This window comes from Crotalus tigris, unplaced genomic scaffold (assembly GCF_016545835.1).
Source record: "Crotalus tigris isolate CLP2741 ecotype Arizona unplaced genomic scaffold, ASM1654583v1 scf7180000018549.3470463, whole genome shotgun sequence".
NCBI classification, from domain to species: Eukaryota; Metazoa; Chordata; class Lepidosauria; order Squamata; family Viperidae; genus Crotalus; species Crotalus tigris.
The window spans coordinates 2,063,532-2,087,021 of record NW_024097072.1 but is presented as its reverse complement, the minus strand read 5'-3'; the positions used below and the strand labels follow the sequence as shown (position 1 = coordinate 2,087,021).

General features: G+C 41.7%; 2 protein-coding genes across 6 annotated transcripts in view; one reads left to right on the top strand and one right to left on the bottom strand.

Annotated features, from left to right (window-relative positions):
• PIWIL2 (piwi like RNA-mediated gene silencing 2) overlaps window positions 1-9,372 on the bottom strand; it is a 29,111-nt gene extending 19,739 nt beyond the window's left edge. The window contains exons 1-8 of one of the 2 annotated variants that reach the window (XM_039354263.1): window positions 9,248-9,372; window positions 8,621-8,675; window positions 5,803-5,989; window positions 3,578-3,656; window positions 2,889-3,039; window positions 1,543-1,719; window positions 1,351-1,461; window positions 495-612 (exon numbers count right to left, since the gene is read on the bottom strand). In XM_039354263.1, coding sequence (XP_039210197.1) covers window positions 495-612; window positions 1,351-1,461; window positions 1,543-1,719; window positions 2,889-3,039; window positions 3,578-3,656; window positions 5,803-5,985 — 819 coding nt within the window. In that variant the 5' untranslated portion in view covers window positions 5,986-5,989; window positions 8,621-8,675; window positions 9,248-9,372. Of the gene's footprint in view, window positions 1-494; window positions 613-1,350; window positions 1,462-1,542; window positions 1,720-2,888; window positions 3,040-3,577; window positions 3,657-5,802; window positions 5,990-6,759; window positions 7,839-8,620; window positions 8,676-9,247 lie in introns of those variants that run through there. The other variant, XM_039354264.1, reaches the window with a different exon arrangement.
• Window positions 9,277-22,804, top strand: LOC120312921 (ATPase family AAA domain-containing protein 1-A-like). 4 transcript variants are annotated; one of them, XM_039354266.1, is made up of 10 exons: window positions 9,277-9,404; window positions 11,294-11,499; window positions 13,380-13,478; window positions 14,220-14,340; window positions 14,919-15,119; window positions 15,805-15,911; window positions 16,343-16,432; window positions 16,956-17,006; window positions 19,028-19,203; window positions 19,454-22,804. In XM_039354266.1, exons 1-10 carry the CDS (start codon window positions 9,401-9,403, stop codon window positions 19,572-19,574), a joined length of 1,176 nt encoding a protein of 391 aa, XP_039210200.1. In that variant the 5' UTR covers window positions 9,277-9,400; the 3' UTR covers window positions 19,575-22,804. The 4 variants fall into 4 exon arrangements, with proteins under 4 accessions (XP_039210200.1, XP_039210199.1, XP_039210201.1 ...); XM_039354265.1 differs by having other exon boundaries at window positions 14,193-14,340; XM_039354267.1 differs by lacking the exon at window positions 9,277-9,404 and having other exon boundaries at window positions 11,371-11,512; window positions 14,193-14,340.
• Window positions 22,805-23,490: the final 686 nt, after the last annotated feature.

The window sequence follows — 23,490 nt, the reverse complement described above, 5'->3', positions numbered from 1 at the left end:
TGTGTGGAAAGAGGCACCCTTGAAAGCAAGCTCATGCTTAATATAATATTAACAGAATAACAAAATTGGAAGGGACCTTGGGGGTCTTCAACCCCCTGCTCAAGCAGGAGACCCTAAATCCATTTCAGACAAATGGCTGTCCAATCTCTTCTTGAAAACCTCCAGTGATGGAGCACCCACAACTTCTGGAGGCAAGCTGTTCCACTGATTAACAGTTATGACTGTCAGGAAATTTCTCCTTATTTTTAGGTTTTCTCCTTGATTAGTTTCCATCCATTGATTCTTGTCCTGCCTTCAGATGCTTTGGAGAATAGGTTGACCCCCTCTTCTTTGTGGCAGCCCCTCAGATATTGGATCATTGTTATCATGTCACCCCTAGTTCTTCTTTTCATGTTCTCTTTTAAGAAAATGAACTGGAATTAAAATTGGAATTAAACACCCGTGTCAGATACAATTGTTGCAGCAAGCTCTTCTGTTTCTTTCCTCGATCTTACCTGAGACAACTTGATGGGTAAATAGAGAAGAGAGCCATCAAACGCAGAAATATCTCCTATCACCAACTGATGTTCCTTCAGCATCCTAAGACGCATGCTTTTACATTCCATGTTTGGGCTGAAAGACAAAAGAAAAATCAAGGGGGGGAAATGGTTGGTTCATTTTTATCAGAAAAAAAAGAATGTGCATTTCTGTTCGTTTTGGTTAAGAAGAACAGAGATACCCACACATGAAAAATGTCACAATTCCTTAACATAATTAGAAAGGCAGCTTCTACATATTGGTTGGCTACACTGTTTCACTGAAAGACAGCATCAAGGAAGAGCTTTAACTATTTTCTTTTTCAGTCTTGGCTTCAAATAAGATGCATGGCCTTTAGGATGCATTTCCACAAGAAAAATGTTCAGATTCCCTACAGCTTTACATTATCAAGTGAAATACATGAACGGATAGACCCTTTGATGGTCCCTCCCAAATCTTTAACACGGTAGCATCCATAGCTAGATTGGTTAGATAAAACTGCTGCCCTTGGATGCGATAAATATTTGGGTTGAGACTAACCATCTTCTAACAAAAGGTGCCTTCTTAGCTCATAAAGCTTTCAAAAGCACCTTATCAAGACAACTTTGGGGTTGAGAAAGTATGAAAGCTCTTCCACGTAGCTTCAAGGGTTCGAAAACATGATTTATATTCCTTTAAATTCCACCATATAAAATACGGGAAGAAGCATCAATTGGACTACAACTTAGAGAACAAGTTGGATGCTGGATTTTCTGTCCACATTCAGTTACTGAAGCCATGACAGAACCCAAAGCAATGCCCTTCAACTGTTGAGGAAAGAGTAAGAACTATTACCTGAATGTCACGTGGTACTGATACACAGCTTCGTTTTTACAGTGTATTTGAATCAGATTCAGTGCCAAAGGGATCGCTACTCCTTTTGACCCTTGCTTCATAAGTGGTTCTCTGGAAGGATGAAAAGGCCCTGTTACATGGCTGCATTATTAGTTAATTAATCATCAAAGCTTCATACCTTTTCTCACTTACTTTTTATCCACAGGCTCATCAGAAACTACAGGAGGAGGACCAGGCTTGACTGATGGTGCTGGAAAACGACTTTCCGCAGACGAAGTAAAAGGGTCTGTGTAGGCTCGGCCGCGGCCTAAGATGCTTGTTCTGTCAAGCCCCCAAAATGGCTTTTCACTTTCCACATAGCTGGGTATCCTGGAAAATATTTAAAAGGGGAACAAAAAAAAAAAAAAAGTCTGACTCGGGAATGCTGGTAGTTGAAGTCCATAAGTCATAAAGGGGCCATCGTTCCCCACCCATTCTAAAGCAACATTTTGATTTGTATCCCAGTTTTATTTATACATTTCAAGGTGGCATGCATAATACTCCTTCCTCCTGCTATTTCCCCAAAACCATCATCCTGTGGTGTGTGGGTTGGACTGAGATGGACTGGCCAGAGGTCACTTAGCTGTCTTCTGTATCTAAGTGAAGACTTCCGGTTCCCCGTCCAACTCCTTAAATACTTTACCAAACTGGCTCTCAATGTTAATTGTGTTTAAGAATTCAATGTTTCGGTGTTGTTAAAATTAAACATGGATTTTCTGAATCCAAATCAAAATTATGAATAGCCATAGGCATAACAATGAGATCACACTTCAGGAATACCGTTGACAGGTTAACAGCAACAGCATTAGCACTTACGACTTATTTACTGCTTCAACAGTGTAACATAAATATTACAAAAATCACAAATATTGCAGCTATGAATGCAATGTTCACGTTAGATAAACCTCACTGATATCTCTTCACGACTTCCAATACTTAAAATATCTTCAGATTTTTTTTAAAAAAAATCAGAAAATAGACAATTCTGTTGTTTTGTTTCCAAAAGCAGCCATTTTTCAGAACAGAAAGTTGAAGGTATGCAGGGAGACACAAATTATGAGCATATGCTTTAACAGGACTGGGGGTTCTTCTATGTGTAATTATCTATACATAACTGTCACAGTGCCTTTCTCCTTAAAATAAAAGTAGCCAGTTTTATCATTGAAACTTAAAATCAGAAAAACGATAAACAGAACACTAAGCTGACTTCACGCTTAGTTGTTCAAAGACTAGATCAGGGGTAGGCAACCTTGGCTCTTTTATGACTCGTGGACTTCAACTTCCAGAATTCTTGAGCCAGCCCGGCTGAGGGGAAAGGGAAAGGTTTCCAAGCTGAGCCAGGCTGGCTCAGGAATTCTGGGAGTTGAAGTCCACAAGTCATAAAAGAGCCAAGGTTGCCTACCCCTGGAATATACAAATCAAAGTGACCGAATTACAGGATGTTTAATGCAACTTGCCATTTTCACCAACCACCTTGACCCCAAGATTGCTTAACTCACTTGCCATGGCCAGGAAACATCGGTTCCACCTTGCTGTCTCCAGCTTGTCCTGCTCTCAACCCTGGACACATCTGCTGTCCCAGGACATCTACTTTGGACTTCATGCTCATGTCGCCCATGCCTCTCCCTGCAATGCCTCGGCCTGAACAGACTGTTTGAAAAACAAAGTCAAGATAGAGCCCAGGTTTTTCTTACAGTTCCAAAGATGATGATGATGATGATAATAATAATAATAATAATAATAATAATAGTAGTAGTAGTAGTAGTAGTAGTAGTAGTAGTAGTAAAGTTGGAAGGGATCTTGGAGGTCATCTAGTCCAAACCCCTGCTCAGGCAGGAAAGCCTATACCATTTCGGACAAATGGCTATCCAGTCTCTTCTTAAAAACTTCCAGTGTTGGAGCATTCACTGCTTCTGGAGGCAGGTAGTTCCACTGGTTAATTGTTCTCACTGTCAAGAAGTTTCTCCTTAGTTCTAGGTTGCTTCTCTCCTTGATTAGTTTCCACCTGCTGCTTCTTGTCCTGCCTTCAGGCGCTTTGGAAAATAGCTTGACTCCCTCTTCTTTGGGGCAGCCCCTGAGATACTGGAACACTGCTATCCTGTCCCCCCTCATCCTTCTCTTCATTAAACTAGACTAGATAATCACTCAGGTATAAGAAAAGAAGATTCTAAACAGCAAGACAGCTTACCCAAAGGAGGTCCAGGAGCTGCCTCAAGAGTAAGGCCTTGAACCATGGATGACAATGTTGGACCGGTCATGAAAGGCTCCTGAATTAGAACACACAGATTTGCTTACTGACTGTAGTAAGAAAGGTTGCAAAACGGGGCAAAATTACTTAACAAATGTCTCGCTTAATAGAAATTTTGAGCTCCACTGAGGTTGTAAGTCAAGGATTACCTGTAGGTTGTTTCATCCATTTTGTTAATGACTAAAATATAAATCAAATCAAATTTACTACAGCCCTAAGGCCAAATACAAACAAAATACTGAACAATTATATAAAAGTACCACATCCTCCTGCTGCCAGTTAGGGTTACTAATATCCAGAGTCTGGGGCAAGTCCATGGGCAGAACAAATAGAGTCAGTTTGGGAAACAGGATCAGAAAGTTGGCCATGTCCAAGTTCCTTTGAAAGGAATTTACTTGCAAGAAGAAATAGCATGTTGTGGGTAAGGCAGCCATTAAATCAGGGAAGTCAAACTGCCGACCTGCGGGCAGGATGTGTGATGGTGAAACCGCGCCCACCCCATTGCCGGCAATGGCGAAAGAAGTCACGATACGTCGTGACACATCACGTGAGACACATCACATGACATTGCAAGCTTGAAACCCCTGCATTAGATGAACAGAATCAGAATCCATGCAGGGGAAGGCTGGTGAAGTGGGACTATAGTTTGACTGGTCTGTTCTTTAATGTTGAGTTGTGAGAAAAGATCACCAGTGGGATGAACATTTGGGAGGTTACAAAGAGATTGTATTATGTTGATCAGTTTCTTTTGCCTGGATGAATTTTGGGCTGGAGTGCCTTCTTTTTTTGTTGTTTTAGGCACTCAGAAAAATGAACTTGTCAACTTTTTAACAGGAAGACACCTGGAGAGTAGCAAAGTGTTGAGAGAGTCAGATGCAGCAGTCACTGATTTCACTACCTCAAGTTTGCATATGATGGTTTATTGATCTTCTCTATGGACAGGATGCTGAACAACGGAGCTAGTTCTTTTTCATTTTCCATGGGGTCAGCTGATGTCTATTTTTCCTTTAATTAGATCAAGGGTATGACCTTGGAGGTGGTGGAGCATTCTGCTGTACAGATAGTTGCTGACTGATGTTATGAGCTCTGGAGCTTATGCTATCTTCTCTTGTGACCTTGGCTCTCCTCCCAGAATTTAGCAGAGGCCATATACTGCCATTGTGAAAAATATGTACCTTTACATTTAAGGATCACTGAAGGGAGTGCAAGATGGCTAAAAGCGAATATTATTCTCCCAAGATGTTTCCATCTGGGAAGCCAAGATTTTTGTGTAAATTTGGTGTTACTCTGTGGTAAAGCTGTTGTGATAGGGACTTGTAGAACTCATTTTTCACCATGTATGTGTCCATCTGAAGTAGACTGTGAAGCTTCTATGTGGGTATGTCATATGTGGGTATATGCATAATGGTATTTTTTTGAGAGCTGAATGCAACAAAATTTCATTTTAATGTATGCTGATTAGTGTACATTTAAAGTGACAATAAAGTTTTTATTCTATTCTTATTCCTATTCCTATTCCATTCTATTCTTCACCTACCTTTATTGACAGGATAAATTGCAATCTGCAGCAAAATCCTGTATCCTGCAAGACTAGCTCATCCTTAGACATTTCCATACATGTGAAGTCTTGTGTAAGTATGCATGTTCTGGAACAGCTGGATTGGTAACTGGTTCCATGACAAGTTTTTCCATTACAGCTTAAGTCCATCTACTTTTTGAGTGAACATCTAGTAGCTGATCAAAAATTGCAATAATTGCTTTTGCAACTAGGAGGCAGTTCTTAGCAACCGAGTCCACATCAGGTTTAAATTATTTATGGTTTTAAACGTGTCCTCCCCTCTATTTTCTACAGAAGCCTCATCTTTGGAGGAAGTGAAATCATCCATTTCCCAAACAGGGCAAAGGATTTCTTGGTGGAGATTGCAGACTGGGAGGGGTGGAAAGGCTTACATACCTATGTCCTTGGGCTGAAATAGCATTTAATTTCCACTGTCTCTTCAGTCAGTTTCAGCAAAACCATGCATTTTATGAAATCAACTGCCTACATACTATTCCAGCCAAATGAGTAAAATACCATACATTCAATAGGTTTCAGGTTCAACCTAATTACTTTCTAACAGAAATTTATGTGACATCAACTACTACTGTAAAAATCATCTATTCACCTTTGATGCACCTCTTGGTGATGGGTGTCCTCTTTCTGCCCTGACTGTTGAAAGGAAGGTTTTGCCCCCAAATTCTGCAGTCTTTCCAGCTTCAGCCACCTGTGGCAAAGATTCTGGCCTGTGCCCAGCCAGAGACATCTGAAACATGGCTCCACCCCGAAACACTGGCCTCGTGGGATACATGGTTCTGCTCGGAAGAAAATGTGCATTTCAGGAAGATACAGAGTACAAGTATTTGCAGAAGCAAAAGGCCACCTAAGTAGCAACAAGGCTGCATATGAGCATCCTATGGAAAACACCCCCTCGCCAACACCATCTTCCCCTGCCAATCTAGAATAGACAGAATAACAGAGTTGGAAGGGTCCTTGGAGGTCATCTAGTCCAACCCCCTGTTCAGGCAGGAAACCCTTATCCCATTTCAGACAAATGGTTGTCCATCTCTTCTTTAAAAAACTTGCAGTGTTGGAGCATCCACAATTTCTGGAGGCAAGTCGTTCCACTGCTTAATTGCTGCATCAGGAAATTTCTCCTTCTTTCTAAATCGATTCTCTCCTTGCTTAAGTTTCCATACCACAGGGGATCTTCAAACGAAACGTGGCCCTTTTATGAGTTGCAGACATCAACTCCCAGAATTCCTCAGCCAGTGTGCCTGGCTAAGGAATACTGGGGGTTGAGGTCCGCAAGTCATAAAAGGGCCAAGTTTGAAGACCCTGACTAATAAGATGGGAAGGGACCTCGGAGTTCATCTAGTCCAACCCCCTGCTCAAACAAGAGGCCCTATACTAGGGGTATCAAACCTTGGTAACTTTAACTAAGACCTAGGGACTTCAACTCCCAGAATTCTGGGAGTTGAAGTCCACAACTCTTAAAAGCTGCCAAGGTTGGACACCCTGCCTTATACCATTCCGATTAAATGGCTGCCCAATCCCTTCTTCCAGCGAGGCACCCACAACTTACCTGGGCGTTGCCTCCAACGACTTCAGCGAGGCTTTCTTCCGAGTAGATACGCGAAGGCCCTTCAGCTCTCCACTCCCCGAGGCGAATCCAACCTAGCCACCCCCGCCGTCGGCTCCAGTCCTCAAAGGCCGCCCCTTACGCCCGGCTCGGCACCCAACCGCCCTCAGCGCAGGAAGAAGTGGCCACGCCGGCGAAACAAGCCCACCAGCTCTCGCCACGCCGCCGCGCCTCGAGCGCGAGCCGCACCTTCACGCCTCTCCTCCCGCCCCTCATTCGACGCGGCCCCCGCCACTCCACCAAGAGGTGCTCTGCTATTGGAGGAGGGCTTGCGTCCGGTGCCCGCCTCCGTTTGGAGCCGTCCAAGTCTGACCACGCCGTGGGGGTCAGGCAAAAGAATCCTACTCGAAGCGGCTTCACCGGCCTCCCAGGGGAGGAGGATATATTTATTTTTATTGACTTGGGTTTATTTTAGTAAGGATGCGCGACTAATCCTACAGATTAGTCTGTCTTCTCCCGAACGTTTCTTTAGTAGTACGGTCCATTCATGAGCGAAAGAAAAGCGCAGAAGCGTGTGCCTGATGAACGCGGCCGTTGTTCCAAACAGGCGCGTTTTCCGTGGTGGCTGTTCTGAGCATGCGCCGAGTTTCGGTTTGTGGGGAAAAGGAAACCTAATGCTGGAGTTCGTCTTCTCGAGGTTACTTGTGCTGTTTGATGTGAACAAGACTGTGGCACTATTATTCTTCCACAATAGCAAAGCTTAAACCACTTTTTCTTCTGCAAATGTTGAAGACTCAGGAATTCTGGGAGTTGAAGTCCATGAGTCATAAAAGAGCCGAGGTTGCCTACCCCTGGACTAGATAATATCAGGCACTAGTCAAGCTATGATAGGCTTTATAAAATGGATTATATGCAGCCTTGTCATTGTTTCTGCGGTCTGGTTTGCTGTGCATGTCGTTTGCTTTTGCAAATAATTACGTTTGTAACATGCACTGATGAGGTTACCTAGTTGGGTAATGAAACATCTGCAAGAAATATAAGGACCCTACAGATTTGTTCACATTTGTTTTGTTTTGTTTTAATTATCCACTTTCAGAATTTAGGGTAGGCATCCCTCCAATTCTGTTTCAATCAGCGAGTAGAAATTGAAGCAACCTCACCACATGGTACAACATGAGCAGGACATCTGTTTTTGATTAAATGCAAATATCTAGAGATTTAAAATAAAACAGTAAATATTGCAGGTGGACAATCAGATTGGCAAATTTACAATTTTGTCTCTAGAATTTGTATCAGCTTCTGTTCACTGCCAGTTTGAACAGGGATCCCTAACATCTACATGCAATTGTGGCTTGTTTGATTTTGGCTCAGTGTGTAAGCTTAGGCAATTGTAAATGAAAGAATAAAATGTGGATAAATAAGCCATGACTTAATGCAATCAATGAACCCAGGTTTAATATTTCTACAGAATATTTCATGAATCGTGGTGGGTGAGTGTATTATGAGCTAAATTAACCAGATTGTATGGAATTTGTTAAAATAATGCTTTGTCAAAGCTACAAGAAACCAAGGCAGGCCTCTCTCTCTTTCGGTCAAAAACGTCAAGATGGTAGCTATGACCGTGCAACTGATTGAGTCACCCAAGTTCAAGAATCAATTATTCTAGAATAATTTAATTTCTTAGGCCAGGGTGATTGTGCATCTGGATTATTCAACTGGGAATTATATGACTGCATAAGCAGAAATGCTGACAGCAAACCCTTTAAAACAAAAAACAAAAAAGTGACAACCAATGTGCAAAACCAGATTGCAAAAACTCAGGCAGCCATTAAATAGCAACAAAGAAATTTTAAAAAATAATTACTCTCATGTTTCTGCCATTTAGTCATCTGGATTCTTGAAACTCAGGTCTGGTAACCCTAAAAAATAAGGTAAGGAACTGTTAACCCTGAAGAAATACACTTTATCTCAAAGCATTCTCCCTACATGGTAGATACTGGGGTTTTCCCTCACAGGATCTCAAATTAATCTGCAAGGTATTGTCAACTGAATTAAACAATGTGTTCCCTTAAATTCTGTCTGGTTCAGTGGCACATATTCTCAGGTAAATAAGATTTCAACCTTCAAGATTATCTGTACAATAGAGATAGGATTCTCTTGTGATACCTGGCGGTAAAATCCCACTGAACTTGATCAAGTTGCTTCAGCGTAAAATGTTCCTCAACTAAGATATCTTTAGCCAAGAACTTGGGAGTAAATCCTACTGAATTCTGCTCTTCCTTCTGAATTACCCTGAACAGACATGCCTCGTTAGGAACTTCTCAGACACCTACATACAGACTAGCCTGTGCATTTTCTGAGTAGTCCACAAGCAGTCCACAGAGGGAGATTTAAACCTGTGGGCTGAATTTCGATTTTACCAATGACGTTTTGCTTCTTAAAACTGGGGTGCTTGTTAAACCCCCAAAGCAAAGCTCTGCTCTAACCTTACCTGGGTTGTTCCATTCATAGGCAGGCAGCCCTTTGATTCCAAGCCCCATCATCATGCGCAGAAGTCAGGAGCAGTGAAGTAGGAAGGATTTTGCCACGGCTCTTGTTTCTACGCGAGGAGTTCAGCCGACTGGAGAGGCGGCGAGAGCGACGGATGGGTGAGTCTCAAAGCGTGTTTCTGTTTTTATTTGGCCGCTGCGCACCGCGGCCTCATCCCAGCCCTTTTCAGTACCCTGGTCAGCAACCGATGCCCGACCGCGCTCCCGCCGAACCTACAATCTTGTAGCGAACTGGGAAGGGCAGATTAAGACCAATAATCTACGGGTCCAAAGCAGCGGGTCCCCGGGATTATTGACCTTAATCTGTCCCTCCCAATTCGCCACAAGATTGCACCCCCCCCCCCGAGATCGCAATTAAAACAGGATGCCTTGTCTTCGAATCCTCCCTTCCCATCCTCCAAAGACGTCTCTGTTTGGAGGTCACGGGGAAGTATACTGTAATGCTGCTGATGTGAATTCCAGGCTATGCTAAACCGCGATGTGTTTTTTATTTATTTATTTATTACATAAACCACAAGCAGCTTCTCTGCTTATTGCAACAAGAGTACGACCCGATTTGAAAGCTTCTGCATTCGGTTCACACAACACATTAAAGCCAACACCGAATAAGTCGCAACATGGCTCAGGGATGGCACAGTTTCCTGGTGCAGACATTGGAAATTTGTTTATTTGTATTCTGCCTTTATTTTTATAAATAACTCAAGGTGGTGAACATATCTTACATGCCTTCTTCCTCCTATTTTCCCCACATCAACAACTCTGTGAGGTGGGTTGGGCTGAGAAGGAGAGTGACCTAGCTGCTTAAGCTACCTTTTGATAACATAAACTCAAAGATGGATAGCAAAATGGAGGCATTCAATTATTATTCTGAATGTTACAAAGTCAGAGAACGGAGAGCATTCATACCCTCATTTAAGACAGGGCTTGTCAAGTGTCCTATCTTGACTGGCTTACCGGTAGGTTTAAAATGCAATTATAAAAATAATCAATGTATATATCTTCCACATATTCAAAAGGGTTCCCGATGTCGTATTAATTTTATTTATTTAAATCAGCATTTCTATTTCTTGAGCCAAAAGCCCATGTTTGATGTTGATGTAGATCAGATTCCCCAGCCCCATTTTCTCTGTTTTAATTGCAGTTCTCCTGACCCTCTGCTAGGAGAGCTATTTTAGAATTCATATTTATATTATTTTAGAATAATACAAACCAACATCTCCACATAGCATTGTGCTGGGAAAGCATGATGTATGGGGACCCGTAGATTGGATATGCTATAACTAACAATTCTAATTTGGTTTGGTTACTTTAACATTGTGTTTCATGAGGATCTGTATTTGTTTACTGATATTATTTCATCTGTAGACTCCCGAGAGTCCTTAGGAATTCAGCAGACTATAAAATGATGATTGATGATGATGATGATGTGATGGCATAATCTTTACATAACCACAATTAGAAATGTAAACTGATTCAACATATTAGGCTGGAATATGGTTGGTTACTTTGTGGCTTAGTATGTCTTATAAATCAAACCAACATAGTTATTTTGGAGTATTGTGAGAGCCCAAAGAGTTGGGACTGCCTTACATGGAGCAAACTATATCTAGCTCAATTTTAGTGACTGACTACAACCCTCCAAGATTTTAGACAGGAAATCCAAATCTTATTTGGAAGTTCTAAAAGTGTAATCTGGGATATTTTTTCCAGATAACATATACACTCTATTGGTGAGCTACTGTATTATTCATTTTCCTGATGTTATAGCATAAGACTAAGTGAATTATTGGCAAAGATATAATTGAAGAATCTATATTGCATGATCCAAAGTACTTTATATACAGACCTGAACTCATTTTATAGTTGACAGATTTTTATTTCATAAATTTTATAATTCAACAGCAGTACTAAATGCTGGTGCAATGGCTTCAGGAGTTTATCTTTATATTCCAATCTCTGTCTCCATACAATTTTAAATTTTAATTTAGGTTCCAGTTTGGGAGCTAGAAACACTTTGGAGATATTGCTGGGGGAACTGTCCAAGGACTTCTTGACTCATCCCCTAACACGTAATGAAGTATGTCTTGTTCTTCTCCGCGTGGCTGTTTTTGGAGCTACCACCTACTTCAGTATCAAGTGGGTCTCAGATGCCTTAGACCCTGCCCAGAAGCAAAGAATCCAGTTGAAGAAAAGAGTATGTACTACAAGTATGTTTGTGGCTGGGTTCCCATGGTTAAAATTAAGCCATTGTTTAATGACAAGTTTTTGACAAGTGGTCCTTCTTAGCTCTTTCTCATTTGTTGTGTCCTCAGTTGCCTTTCTTTTTTTAAAAAAAAAAAAGTAGAAACAAAAACATTGGGATGGGTGCCAGAAGCATAAAACAATCTACTGAAGACCAGGGAATTGGATTGACTCAACTATTATAGTCTACATTGAGTCATAGGCAGTGATAGCTGAGATGAAGCTCAGTTGAAAAGTCAGGAGCTTGGTATGTATGGGAAGAGAGAAGGGTGGGGACATGTTTAGCTTTGTCAGAGCCAGAAGAGTAAAGATGCTGTGAGATATTGCACAACAAAACTGCATACGGCATTACCAATAATTTCAAGATCTAGCAAAGGACTCAGCTTCAGAAATTAATGGATAGCCTGCTAGAAGATAATGTTTGTTTCCACCCTTACTGCACAAGAGAAAACAGTTTAAACCAGAGGTCTTCAAACCTGGCCCTTTTATGACTTGTGGACTTCAACTCCCAGAATTCCTCAGCCAGGCACATGTGCCTGGCTGAGGAATTCTGGGAGTTGAAGTCCTCAAGTCATAAAAGGGCCAAGTTTGAAGACCCCTGGTTGAGAACATCTCTAATAATGGACATTCCTCATTTGTGTTATTCTAGATGTGGTGATAAAAAAACAACTGAACATTTGCCTCCAGGAAATAATTGTCACAGTCTTCCTGTCATGCATTTAACCTTCCTATAATAGCCTTCCCCAGACTGATATATTTAGAAGCATTGAGGTTACAGTTCCACAAAATTTCCAAGCAATTTGGCTAGAATGTTGAATCAGGCTGGAGAAAACTCATTTACACATAATATGATACAAACTAAAAACTAGTTGGACTTTCTGTCTCTCTCTCTACATATACACATGCATATTTAAAGAAATTTTTAACAAGATAACAAAATCTTGTAAGTCTGAGGACACAAATTTCCCACCTCTACTTTTAAGTGCTTCCTAAGTTTCTTTTTCTGACTGTTAAGGGACTGGGGACCCCACCTCTATTATCTGATTGGTTTCTTGATTCTTCCCCCAAAGCCATTTATACATTCCATTACAGGGATATGCTTTCCTGTTGCAGACCTTACCTTGTATCTTGTAAACGGTATTCTAGAAGAAAACCACCAAAAAAGAAATCATCAAAAATACAGCAGGTCAATCCAGAAATACGTGTATTTTCCACTAGAGAGAGAACCAAAGCAAATGTTAAGCGTACAATTCTTCATTCTGTCATTACACGTTTTTTTATATGTTCATGTCCACACACTTACGAGACATCAATGAAATATGATTGCCCACTTATAATGAAATTAGGTCAAAGTTTACAAAGCACGATAAAGTGGCTGAAAATGGGAAACCCAATATAAAAAAGTAATGCAAGAGCTTAGAAGGAAAAAAAATATTTAAGGAAATGTCAGGTTAAATTCGAGTTTCTATACTAGTGAATAGATAAGAAAAAATAAGAAAAGGAAAAAAAAATACAAAGAGGCTTCTGATCTTTTTAATAGTGATTATAAGTACTCTGAGTAGGCCTTCCTTGAAAAAAAAAATTGTGTTGGGTTCTCATTTCCTGTTTGATGCTGCTGAAAAAGCTGCTTGGTGACCATCTAGAATTCACTAGAGCTGTTTTAATTACATTTCTTTTGTGCTCATTATTATGAAGACCCACAATCATTTTCTGAAGCCATACTGGGCCCCTGTGCTGAGTATAGTAAGTATAGCTCATTAAGACGAAAGCGCCATGTCAAGCTAAATTATACACCTGAATTTACTCCCCCCCCCTTTCAATCTCCTTGGACAGGCAGAAGACCTGATGAAGCAGATTGGAATAGAAAAGGTGAAGCTGTCGGAGTATGAGATGAACATTGTAGCTCATTTGGTGGTTCCCAGGGACATAAAGGTTAGTGACTTGTGATTCTATCTGCAGTTAGCTGGGCAACTGGAAAGAGCAATTTAGCCCTTGATTGGCAGCTGAGCAAACTCAAAGGGATGCTGGCAATAGTATGAAAAGTCTACTCAAAGGAGAGATGAAGGCTTATCCACACTGGATTGTGATTGGCTTGCCATCAATGTAGTCTTGGTGGCACAATAGGACTGGATCTCAGATCAGAGGCCTAGAGTCCAAATGGTGATGTGAAGAGAGTTGATGGTCCTGACAGTAGCCCATTGACCTGACATCCATGTCTAAAGTGATGTGGGAAAGGCAGAATTTCCATGACGCTCATCCATCTCTCTCTTCAAGAGGTGCCCACAGACTGTGGAGGAAATTCCACTTTTGGGACCTATCCTATGGACACCTCTTATTCTTTAAAAGAGGGTGGGAGTGATTTAAAGAATAATTCACTATCAACAATAAAATTACCTCTACTTACTCTAAACCAGACTTTCCCATTGAGGTAGCCTTCAACGTGGATTTAAATATTCATGGAGAGAAAAAGTCAGAGGGAGGGAAGGAAGGAAGGAAGGAAGGAAGGAAGGAAGGAAGGAAGGAAGGAAGGAAGGAAGGGAGAGTTAGGAGAACTGCAAGTACATTTGAAGTCCAAAATTTGGACTTGGCCAGGTTTGGAACCTAGCTATTCTTTCTAAATAGTTCAGAACCTCTTTCTCATTTCAGCCCTCCACAAACTTGTCCAATTTGCAGGTCACTTGGAACGATGTCGCAGGCCTAGATGAGCTGGTCAGTGAACTTCGAGACAGCGTAATCCTACCATTACAACAGACACGCTTGTTTGAACACTCCAAGCTATGCCAGCCTCCAAAAGGTATCCTTGGCAAGTCTTTGTTTTAGAGTCCTGAAAGGTCCAGAGGCAGACTGGTCATTTCAGGCCCTGCCCTCCAGCTTCTGCTTATCCCACGTCAATGTAATTTTTATTTTGTTGTCTATTGATGTCAACAAATAAACAGAAGCATTGACCTATGACCAAACTGAGTCCAAAACTTCAGTTGCTAAGCAAGGCAGTTGTTAATTTAGCCACGCCTCACTTTATAAATGCAGTACACAGTGGTTTGTAATTAAATGGTGGTTTATATTACATTATATCTACAAATATACACTAGAAATAAAATACATACAAGTGATGAAACAGCAAACTCCAATACACAGCACTTACAGCAGTCAAATCGACAAGAGAGAAAGACTCCAGCAAAAAACTTCCCTTTTATACTCAGACTCTTAAAGGGATACACACACCTGCTGAGATTCCTATTATTGCATCATCCAGATTACATCATTACATAAGCTGTTTAGCCTTTAAATCAGAATCCTGACAGGCTCCCATGCTTCATTAGGAGCTGGGTGATAGGAAAACAATATGGGCTTATGACTTTCCCTTTTATTTAGGTGTCTTACTGTATGGACCTCCAGGATGTGGCAAGACTCTTCTTGCCAAAGCAATGGCCCAGGCATCCAGCTGCAGGTTCATCAACCTTCAAGCATCCACCTTGATGGACAAATGGTACGGGGAGTCACAAAAACTCACCGCTGCTGTTTTTTCTCTGGCAATCAAAATCCAACCTTGCATCATTTTCATTGATGAAATAGGTAAGATCTCAGTCTGTAGTTCTTGTACCATATACTGTAATTTAATGTTCTTTCTTCATTATCGGCTTTGATTTTAAAAACTTACCCTTTGGAATACTGCATCGAGCCCCCGATTTTCTGCTTAGGTCCTTTTGCCTGTCTTTCCATTAAGTAGGCTTTTATTAAAATAGAAAACTATTCCAATAGCAAAAAGGAGTGATATGGGGCATTGATGGGTTGACTTTTAATAAATGCTTGGACAAATCACTCATATTTTAGCAATACTTACTTGCCTTTTATTTTAAAAGAAAACTGAGATGTTTAGGAATGGCTATCTTATTGCTTGTGCCATTTTGTAATATAAACATGATATTCTATTAACGTTCTCTTCTTCTCTTCTTCCTGAAAGATCCCAAAGAGGGTAGGGTGAATTTTTAAATCCTAGGTTTGAAAAAAAACCCTGTGGATTTGTCTTCTTTCATCCTTAGTGTCAGTACCCTTTAAGAGAAGGTAGAATAAGATCGTACTGTAAGAAACAATGGTTCAGTCTTTGGAAAAAACTAATTTCCACTGAATTTTGCTCCTGATTTAGAACGGAATGAAAGAGAAAGCAAAAGTTGCTGAACAAAACAGGCTAAAATCTGAAGAAAAGCACTAATTCAACTTGGCTGAACTATTCTTTTAATGTTCTACCCATTCCTGGCAGATGCCTTCCTGAGGAACTGCTCCACAACTGATCATGAAGCCACAGCTATGATGAAAGCAGAATTCATGAGCCTTTGGGACGGGCTGCAGACAGCGTCTGACTGCCAGGTAAAACTTGGCGCTTGGATCTATTAATACAAATGGCGTCCAAGCCAGCATTCTTCCACCAGAGCAATTCTGTGTCCGTCCCTGCTTTGCACATTATGCTCAACCAGCATACTGAAAAAAGAAAACGTTAAAACATCACAAATAAAACTACACGATCACTTGAAGGTTAGTTGTATACATTTTCTAATAAATAAATAAACAATGCATAAATTGAAGTTCTAGAACACGTATAAGTGTGGATGTTCAGTGAAAAAATAGCACGTTTTCTCATGTTAATTTACTAAATTTAGATGGTTGACACAATCAGCAATTCTGGTGTTTATGTCTCTGTCTGTCTGTCTGTCTGTTTATCTATCTATCTATCTATCTATCTATCTATCTATCTATCTATCTATCTATCTATCTATCTATCATCTATCTATCTATCTCAGGTAATGGTGCTGGGAGCCACCAATAGGCCTCAAGATGTGGACCCGGCCATCCTGAGGAGAATGCCAACAACTTTTCATATTGCACTACCTGTGAGTAGACATGACTTCTCTTCCCACAAACTCTCTTCCCCATCCATCCACACTGCTGGATAGCAAGACCTCACATCCCGTATGGACTTTGCAAGATCCAGTCAGTCAACCCATTAGGTTCTCCAGGGAGAACGTCCCTGGAATCAGAACGTTTGTGGCAGGGAGGCCTCGATGGCCTCAAAAATAAGTGCAGAAACACAGAAAACAATATATAGAACATTTCATATTTTAAATGCCTCCGACACAGATAGGAAGATAGGAAAAATAGAGAGGCAGCCAGGTTAGTACTGTAGTTAGGCACAAAGCCAGCTGGCTGACCTTGAGCCAGTCTCTCTGTCTCAGCCCTAGGAAGGAGGCAATGGCAAACCATTTCTGAAATATTGCCAAGAAAACTGCAGGGACCTATCCAGACAGTTGCCAAAAGTCAGGACTGATTCAAAGGCACCAGATTTTACTATCTCTGTTTCTCTATCTCTCATCGTCTTTGGTGTTGTGTTTTCAACCCCATTCTCTGCTCCGACAGACCCAAAGGCAAAGACAAGACATCCTGAAGCTAATTCTTGCTGGAGAAAATGTAAGTTTCCAGCTTTCTGCACGTGTTTTCAATTTAAATATTATTAAAGGAAAGAGCTGTACAAAAGCTCTTCTGGAATGTTAACATCCCTGTCATACAATCATAGGTTTCAAGGCAGAACTGCAAGTTACGTTTATTCAAATAAACCTTTTCCACAATAAAACCCACATTTTAAACACAATGGATGCCCGTAGGTAGTCCTCTCAGGCTGTCTGTGGCTGCCCTGGGCTTAATTCTAAAAAACTCATTCAAAGCTCTCAATTCTGATTTATGGTGAGACCCACTAGATGTTGTTTCCTATGCCCTACTGTTTGGGAGATAAGGTGGGCATCACAAAGAGATGGCTTCCTCATTTAGTTTTAACTCTGGACCTAGCCAGTTTGCTTTGCTCCTGCATATAATACAGCTTCCACCGAACACAACTCTTTCTTTTATAAACTGGTCTATTCCAACTGATAGAATAGAAGCAACCTGGAATTAAGGAGAAACTTCTTAACAGCTTGCCTTCAGAAGTTGTGGGTGCTTCATCACTGGAGGTTTTTAAGAAGAGACTGGACAACCACTTGTCTGAAACGGTACAGGGTCTTCTGCTTGAGCAGGGGGCTGGACTAGAAGACCTCCAAGGTTCCTTCCAGCTCTATTCTGACTGATGGATTTATCGGAACAATCAGAATTAACCATTTCAATAACCAAAGCAAGAACATTTTGCTCCTGTCAACAAGAGGGAGCGATGGCTCTCCTAACAACATAAAACACAGCATTAAATGCCAAGCCTACATTAAAAGGCCTAAATCACTGGTATCCTAGCAACCTTTGGAAGTCAGACTTGCATGAAGCTAAGGCTGATGATTTGTTTCATTTTGCATTTTTTACATTTTGCTTTGTTGAATTTGTATGCCGCCCATCTCATTATCCAAAGTGATTCTGGGCAGCCATTGTCATTGCTTTGAATGGGTGACCCAAGATAGTCACAAGAACCAAGATGCTGCTGCTGTTGAACTGTATAAAGATCCAAACTTCCATCTTTCACCCGTAAAATAAGTTTTTGACAAAGCAGCAACACTACCTACATCAAAGGTGAGATTTATTGACATGTTGAAAGTAAGATGGTCCCCATTGAACAAGTGTCCAAGGAGGCATTTAACATTAGGCGCTGTTAATTTCTAATATTGTTGTTTTAAAGCCCCAATACCAAGAGATGGCCTAGTACTGTAGTAATGTCCTTACCACTTCTCCTATGTTTGTTATTGCTGATACATTGCAAGGAGGAGCTTAGACTGCCTGATGGGGACACAGGATAGATCAATCCCTGTCCTGGACAGGTAGAACATCTCACATGGAATGGAATGGAATGGAATGGAATAGAATAGAATAGGAAAGGAATAGAATAGGAATAGAGCTGGAAGGGACCTTGGAGATCTTCCAGTCCAGCCCCCTGCTCAAGCAGAACCTATACCCGTGATGGCGAACCTCTCTGTGGGCCCATGCGCCATTGCCCCAGTCCTAGGCCTTCAGCTGAGTTTTATAAAACCTTTTCGCTTTAGGCCTCCGCCGCCGTGTGCAAAAAAAAAAAAAAAGATTCAATCAATCAATTTCTCGTGGGGAAAAAAAAAAGATCTCGCAATGTTGGAATTGATTGAACAAATTTTTTAGTCCCACCCAGTCTGCTGTTACCACTGCAGCCACACCCACCCAATGGGCCATGCCCACCCAGCACCCGACGATACATAAGTGGGTTTTGGGTTGCACTTTGGGCACTCGGTCTCTAAAAGGTTCGCCATCACTGACCTAGACCATCTCAGACAAGTGACTGTCCAACCTCTTCTTAAAAATCTCCAGTGATGGAGCGCCCACGATTTCTGGAGGCAAGCTGTTCCACTGGTTAATGGACCTCACTGTCAAGAAGGGCTCTCTCTTCCAGCAGAGCCACCTCTGAGTCACCTGAAAGAAGGCGAGATGACAATAGGGGCAAAATTGTTGAAGAAACCCGAGTTTTTCATTTCCTGGTTGGTTTTTTTCAGACGAGCAATGCCGTGAGCCTGAAAGAGCTGGCAGAGAGAACACGTGGTTACTCGGGCAGCGATCTATGGGAACTGTGCCGGGATGCCGCCACGTATCGGGTGCGCGATTACGTTCGAAAACAACAAATGAGGCAGGTGGCCCGCTTGCTGCACCGCAGAGGAAGTGAGGAGAAAACGTAAGTTGTCTCTCATTTTTTCCCCCCTTCGCCCGACACTTCCTGGGTTGGGCTGCCAGGTGCTGCTGCATTCCAGCAACGTTAGAATATTTTATAGAATACCGTACAGGTCGTCCTCGACTTACAGCAGTTCATTTAGTGACCGGTCAAAGTTACAAAATTCAGGAGTTGCAAGGGAAAAGAAGAGCGAGGAGTTCTAGGGGAAAAAAATCTAACAGAAAGCTTTTCCTTCCCTTCCTTTCGTGCCCAGGGACTTGGAGGAAAATTCCTTCAGGCCACTTACTCAGCTTGACCTGCTGCTCGCCCTGGAGAAGATGAAGGAGTCCAGAGGAGCCACTTCAGCCACGCTGACAGAACCAGCTTTGAACTGATTGGATGAGATTCCTAACCTGGAGAGCCAGGATTAACCTGACTGCAATTGCTCTACTGCAGGGATGGCCAACCTTGGCCATTCCAAGACCTGTGGACTTCAACTCCCAGAATCCCCCAGCCAGCCAGTCCACAGGTCTTAAGAGTGGCCAAAGTTGGACGCCCCTGCTCTGTTGTAACGTTAGAGCAGGGGTCTTCAAACCTGGCCCTTTTATGACTTGTGGACTTCAACTCCCAGAATTCCTCAGCCAGGCCCGCTGGGCAAAAAAGGAAGAGAAAAATATTGTATCCATGTTAATTATAATTTGGGATAGAAATGTTACGAACACCATTTTTTTCACTTCTTAATTTGTAGCTGGGTGTAACGTTGAAAAAGGACTCCTACAACTCACCACAAAATAATCAGGTTTCAATGCTAAGCTGATTACTTATTAAAGTTTTGCTTGCCTGTGACTTTGCGTGTACTCGCGTACGCTTATGAGGTTAATGATTTCAAATTAGTCTTGAGTTTTTGTTTCTTCTAGAATGCCTCTTAACTTTTGGAGGGTCCACTCAGCCTCAGCTAAATGTTCCAATCACTGCTTCTGCTTTTTTCAACCAGAAACAGAATTTAACACAGCCCAAGTTTTGTTTTTTTTTTAAATTTGGAGAGTACGTCTCACAACACAGTATTTGAAGATTTTTCCACTTCAAAATGCAGGAAATCATGTGAATCTCTTTCTTAAAGGGTGGTCAGAGAAGGCTCTGGGGAGCCCAGAAAAGAGGTTAAGTAACTTACTTGTTCTCAAGGAGAAGAAAATTGAGAAGTTGCTGATACAAGGATGAGGATACTTGACTTCCTCATAAGCCTTTTTTCTTCTGTCCCTAAGTACTGGGTTTGACCCTCATTGGTTGTCGTTTCCTGCCATCTCCTGGTCAGAAGTTGTAAGTACAGTCTGGCCTGAACATTTGGAGAAAGAATTCCTTACCGCACTTGTTGCCCTTTTGCCTGAAATTCAGCCTGCTCTGCAGGTGGAAAGCTGCCAAACACCAGGTTTCTGCAGAATATACTGGGCCAATGTGCTTGCAACTCTTACATTTGGGTTTCAAGCTGAGAAGACTCAGTTCCTTTGGGGGCTTGAGCCAAACCCTGCTAAAACCACTAAAGATAGAGCCAGGAACTAAATACACCATCGTAGAAGCAATGCTAAATCCTAAATTCCACTTAAGAAAGCGGCTGGGGAACTGTGGTTATAACATGCTGCAAGATAGAACTTGGTCCAGAAAAAGGAGCTTTTCAAAATGCCTCCCTGAATATTTATGAAACTTACATGGTCTCACCCAACTTGAACAATGCAACTCTGGTAGCTAAATTAATTTTTAAAAAAAAAATATTGAAGAAACGATCAACTTCAGTTAAAATCCCAACAATAGCAATGAATAGGCAATTGGGAACCCAAGCGTGCTTCGTAGCCTTGATGTGGGAACCCCAATAATCACAATTCCAATACCCGTGTATTTGAGGGAACCTGTCTTGATCCTAAGTCTTCTGGTTCAAAAGGGTAATTTCTTAACTTGTATACTATCAGATGCAGACCCAAACAAAAACTACGATTGTTAGCTAAAAGTATGATGGGATATGCACCCGTCCACATAAAACAACTTGAGCTGTTTCGATTCCTCCAGGAAAAGATGCATTACGACATCACAAGAAAGGTGGGTAGGGCTGTCAGGATTCTAGAATGAAGAGGTTGGAGTCTATGAAGGAGCCCCAAGTAGTTGTATCCAAGACAACACTGGAAAAGACCAAGTAACTGCTGACGGGTTTGTGTCCTAAAACTTGATTGCCAGTTATTTTTGAGACCCGTCCATCAACAGCGCATGGAAATAGACTCAGCAAGCAGCCATTATCTTGTTGGAGCCTGAAATATTTCATCTTCTTAGGGCCAGGTATACTGAGTGACGGAGGGAAATTAAGATTTCCAACCAACCAACCAAACTTGATTTCAGAAGAGCCAAACTGGCCTGTCTGACAAAGGTGACCTGGAGTTTTTCCAAAGCAGCTACAAGGTATCTCTAAAGGCAACACTCCCCAAATGACTTCTTGGCAAGGGTGTATCAACAATTTCATGAGAGACGGCTTGTGCTGCGATGCCGCAGTTATCTCCATAGCCCAACAGCAGGTCTTGCGTGCCCATCAAGGTGGCATCTTGTCCAGAATGACCAAACCAGAAATCCAAGCTCTCCTTGGCACGAACAGAAACGTACTCCTCACTCAGGGTTTGACGCTGGGTGGCCACAAATGTCTGGTCATACGAGACAATCTGTACACTGATGCCCAACAACACACGATGGATCTCCGAACCAAGGTGTATCATGGGGACAAGAAGGATAGCTGCACCCATGCCATCGCTGTGGTCCTGGTTAACCCGATTTGCCTAATCCTGATTGGTATGCAAGGGATTCAGGGAGGGACGCTGAATCTGAAAGCTTTCCAGACAGCAAAGTACATTAAAGAGCATTTACGCCAATAATTACGCAACAAGCGTCTACCGTCGTACCAGCTATGGGCCCCCTTTTTACCAGTCCAGCTTGCAAAGGATGACATTTTTCTTTCCATCCCATGGAAGAACACGCAGGAGAGGAGGATCCTGGTAACTTCTAAGGAAGTCCACGTCCAGTGGGACTGATGTTTCAGACCTGATGATCTTTAAACTTCCATCTTTGAATGAGCCCTTCAGAATCAACTTCCATCTACAGCTCCTGGAGGCAGGAGCAGCTTCCTGGAGGTCCTACTAATGACCGAGTCTTTCCAAGAATGTCTTGAATCTGTTCACTTTTCATCCTCAGCAATTCTGTTTCCTAGAGACCACCCTGGATTTACCCCACAGATCTTCTGCTCCTACCCATAGACAGTACGCCTGACTGCTTCGATTTCTATTTCTGATGCTGCCAGCTGTTTGATTAGTAGGCTTTCTTAAAACGTTTATAAAGAGATTTCCCAAAAAAAAAAAAAAAAAATTAGTTATTTTGCAGCCTATAAGCTTGCTTTGCCATTTGTTTTCTTCTATCTCGCTTGGTAATTTCCTTGCTTCTACTCTGGATATCCACTAGGGCTTATTGTTGGTGGGCAGTTTAAAATGCAACAAATAAATGGGACTTTGCAAAGGGAAATGATTTAATTCTACATCTATGCTGGTAAGAAGGATGTTTCTTTCTTGGCTTACAATAAAGAGCAGACCCTGAACACTGCCCCTTAGGCCTCTTCATTCAAGAAAATGTGAGTTCTCATTGCCAGATATCAATAAAAAATATCAGCAGAGGTGTAGAGGAAGTCTGTAAAGATACTAATTTCTCTTAGTCACAATTGCTGAATTAATTGCAAAGTGTGGTTTCCATTAAAACAGCCTTGCTCAGTTTAGTTTGCCCCAGCTTTGTTAGACTTCAGTGGCCTGGCTGTCTCAGGAAACATGGAGGTCTACTGTATTAATATTGCCTTCTGTAATCAAACTAAATAAAACATCCACTGATAAAAAATACATTTCTGATTCTGATAGGTCAAAAATAAAAAGGTTCATATAATACCTTAAAGACTTTTTTATAAGCAGCTGGGACAGGCACTTTTTGATTCTCAAGAGTTCCTACTTCTTCTCTTTTTTTCTTCTGGCTCCACTAGTTCTCTCTTTTTCCCCCAATGATCACAAAGTATCTCTGACTCCCCTGTCCCAACGCTGCTTTTGCTACGAGTGCCAGATTCTCTGTCATTTTCAATCAATTAATATTTGCACATGGTTAACATGCTGCCTTAAGTTGTTCTCTTTATAAGTAATACTGTAGATGACCAGGCCAAGCCCCTCTACATATCCACAAAAGATCTAAGTCCAGCCCAGCTTGAATGCCTTCTATTCTTATCTCCCGCTCATTTCCCTTGACCATTAG

Bases quoted from the DNA above. Each gene is read 5' to 3' on its own strand.
- LOC120312921 (XM_039354265.1), top strand. The intron at 13,479-14,192 runs GTTAGTGACTTG...TTCTCATTTCAG, and splicing joins TGGTTCCCAGGGACATAAAG to CCCTCCACAAACTTGTCCAA. The intron at 17,007-19,027 runs GTAAGTTTCCAG...GGTTTTTTTCAG, and splicing joins TAATTCTTGCTGGAGAAAAT to ACGAGCAATGCCGTGAGCCT.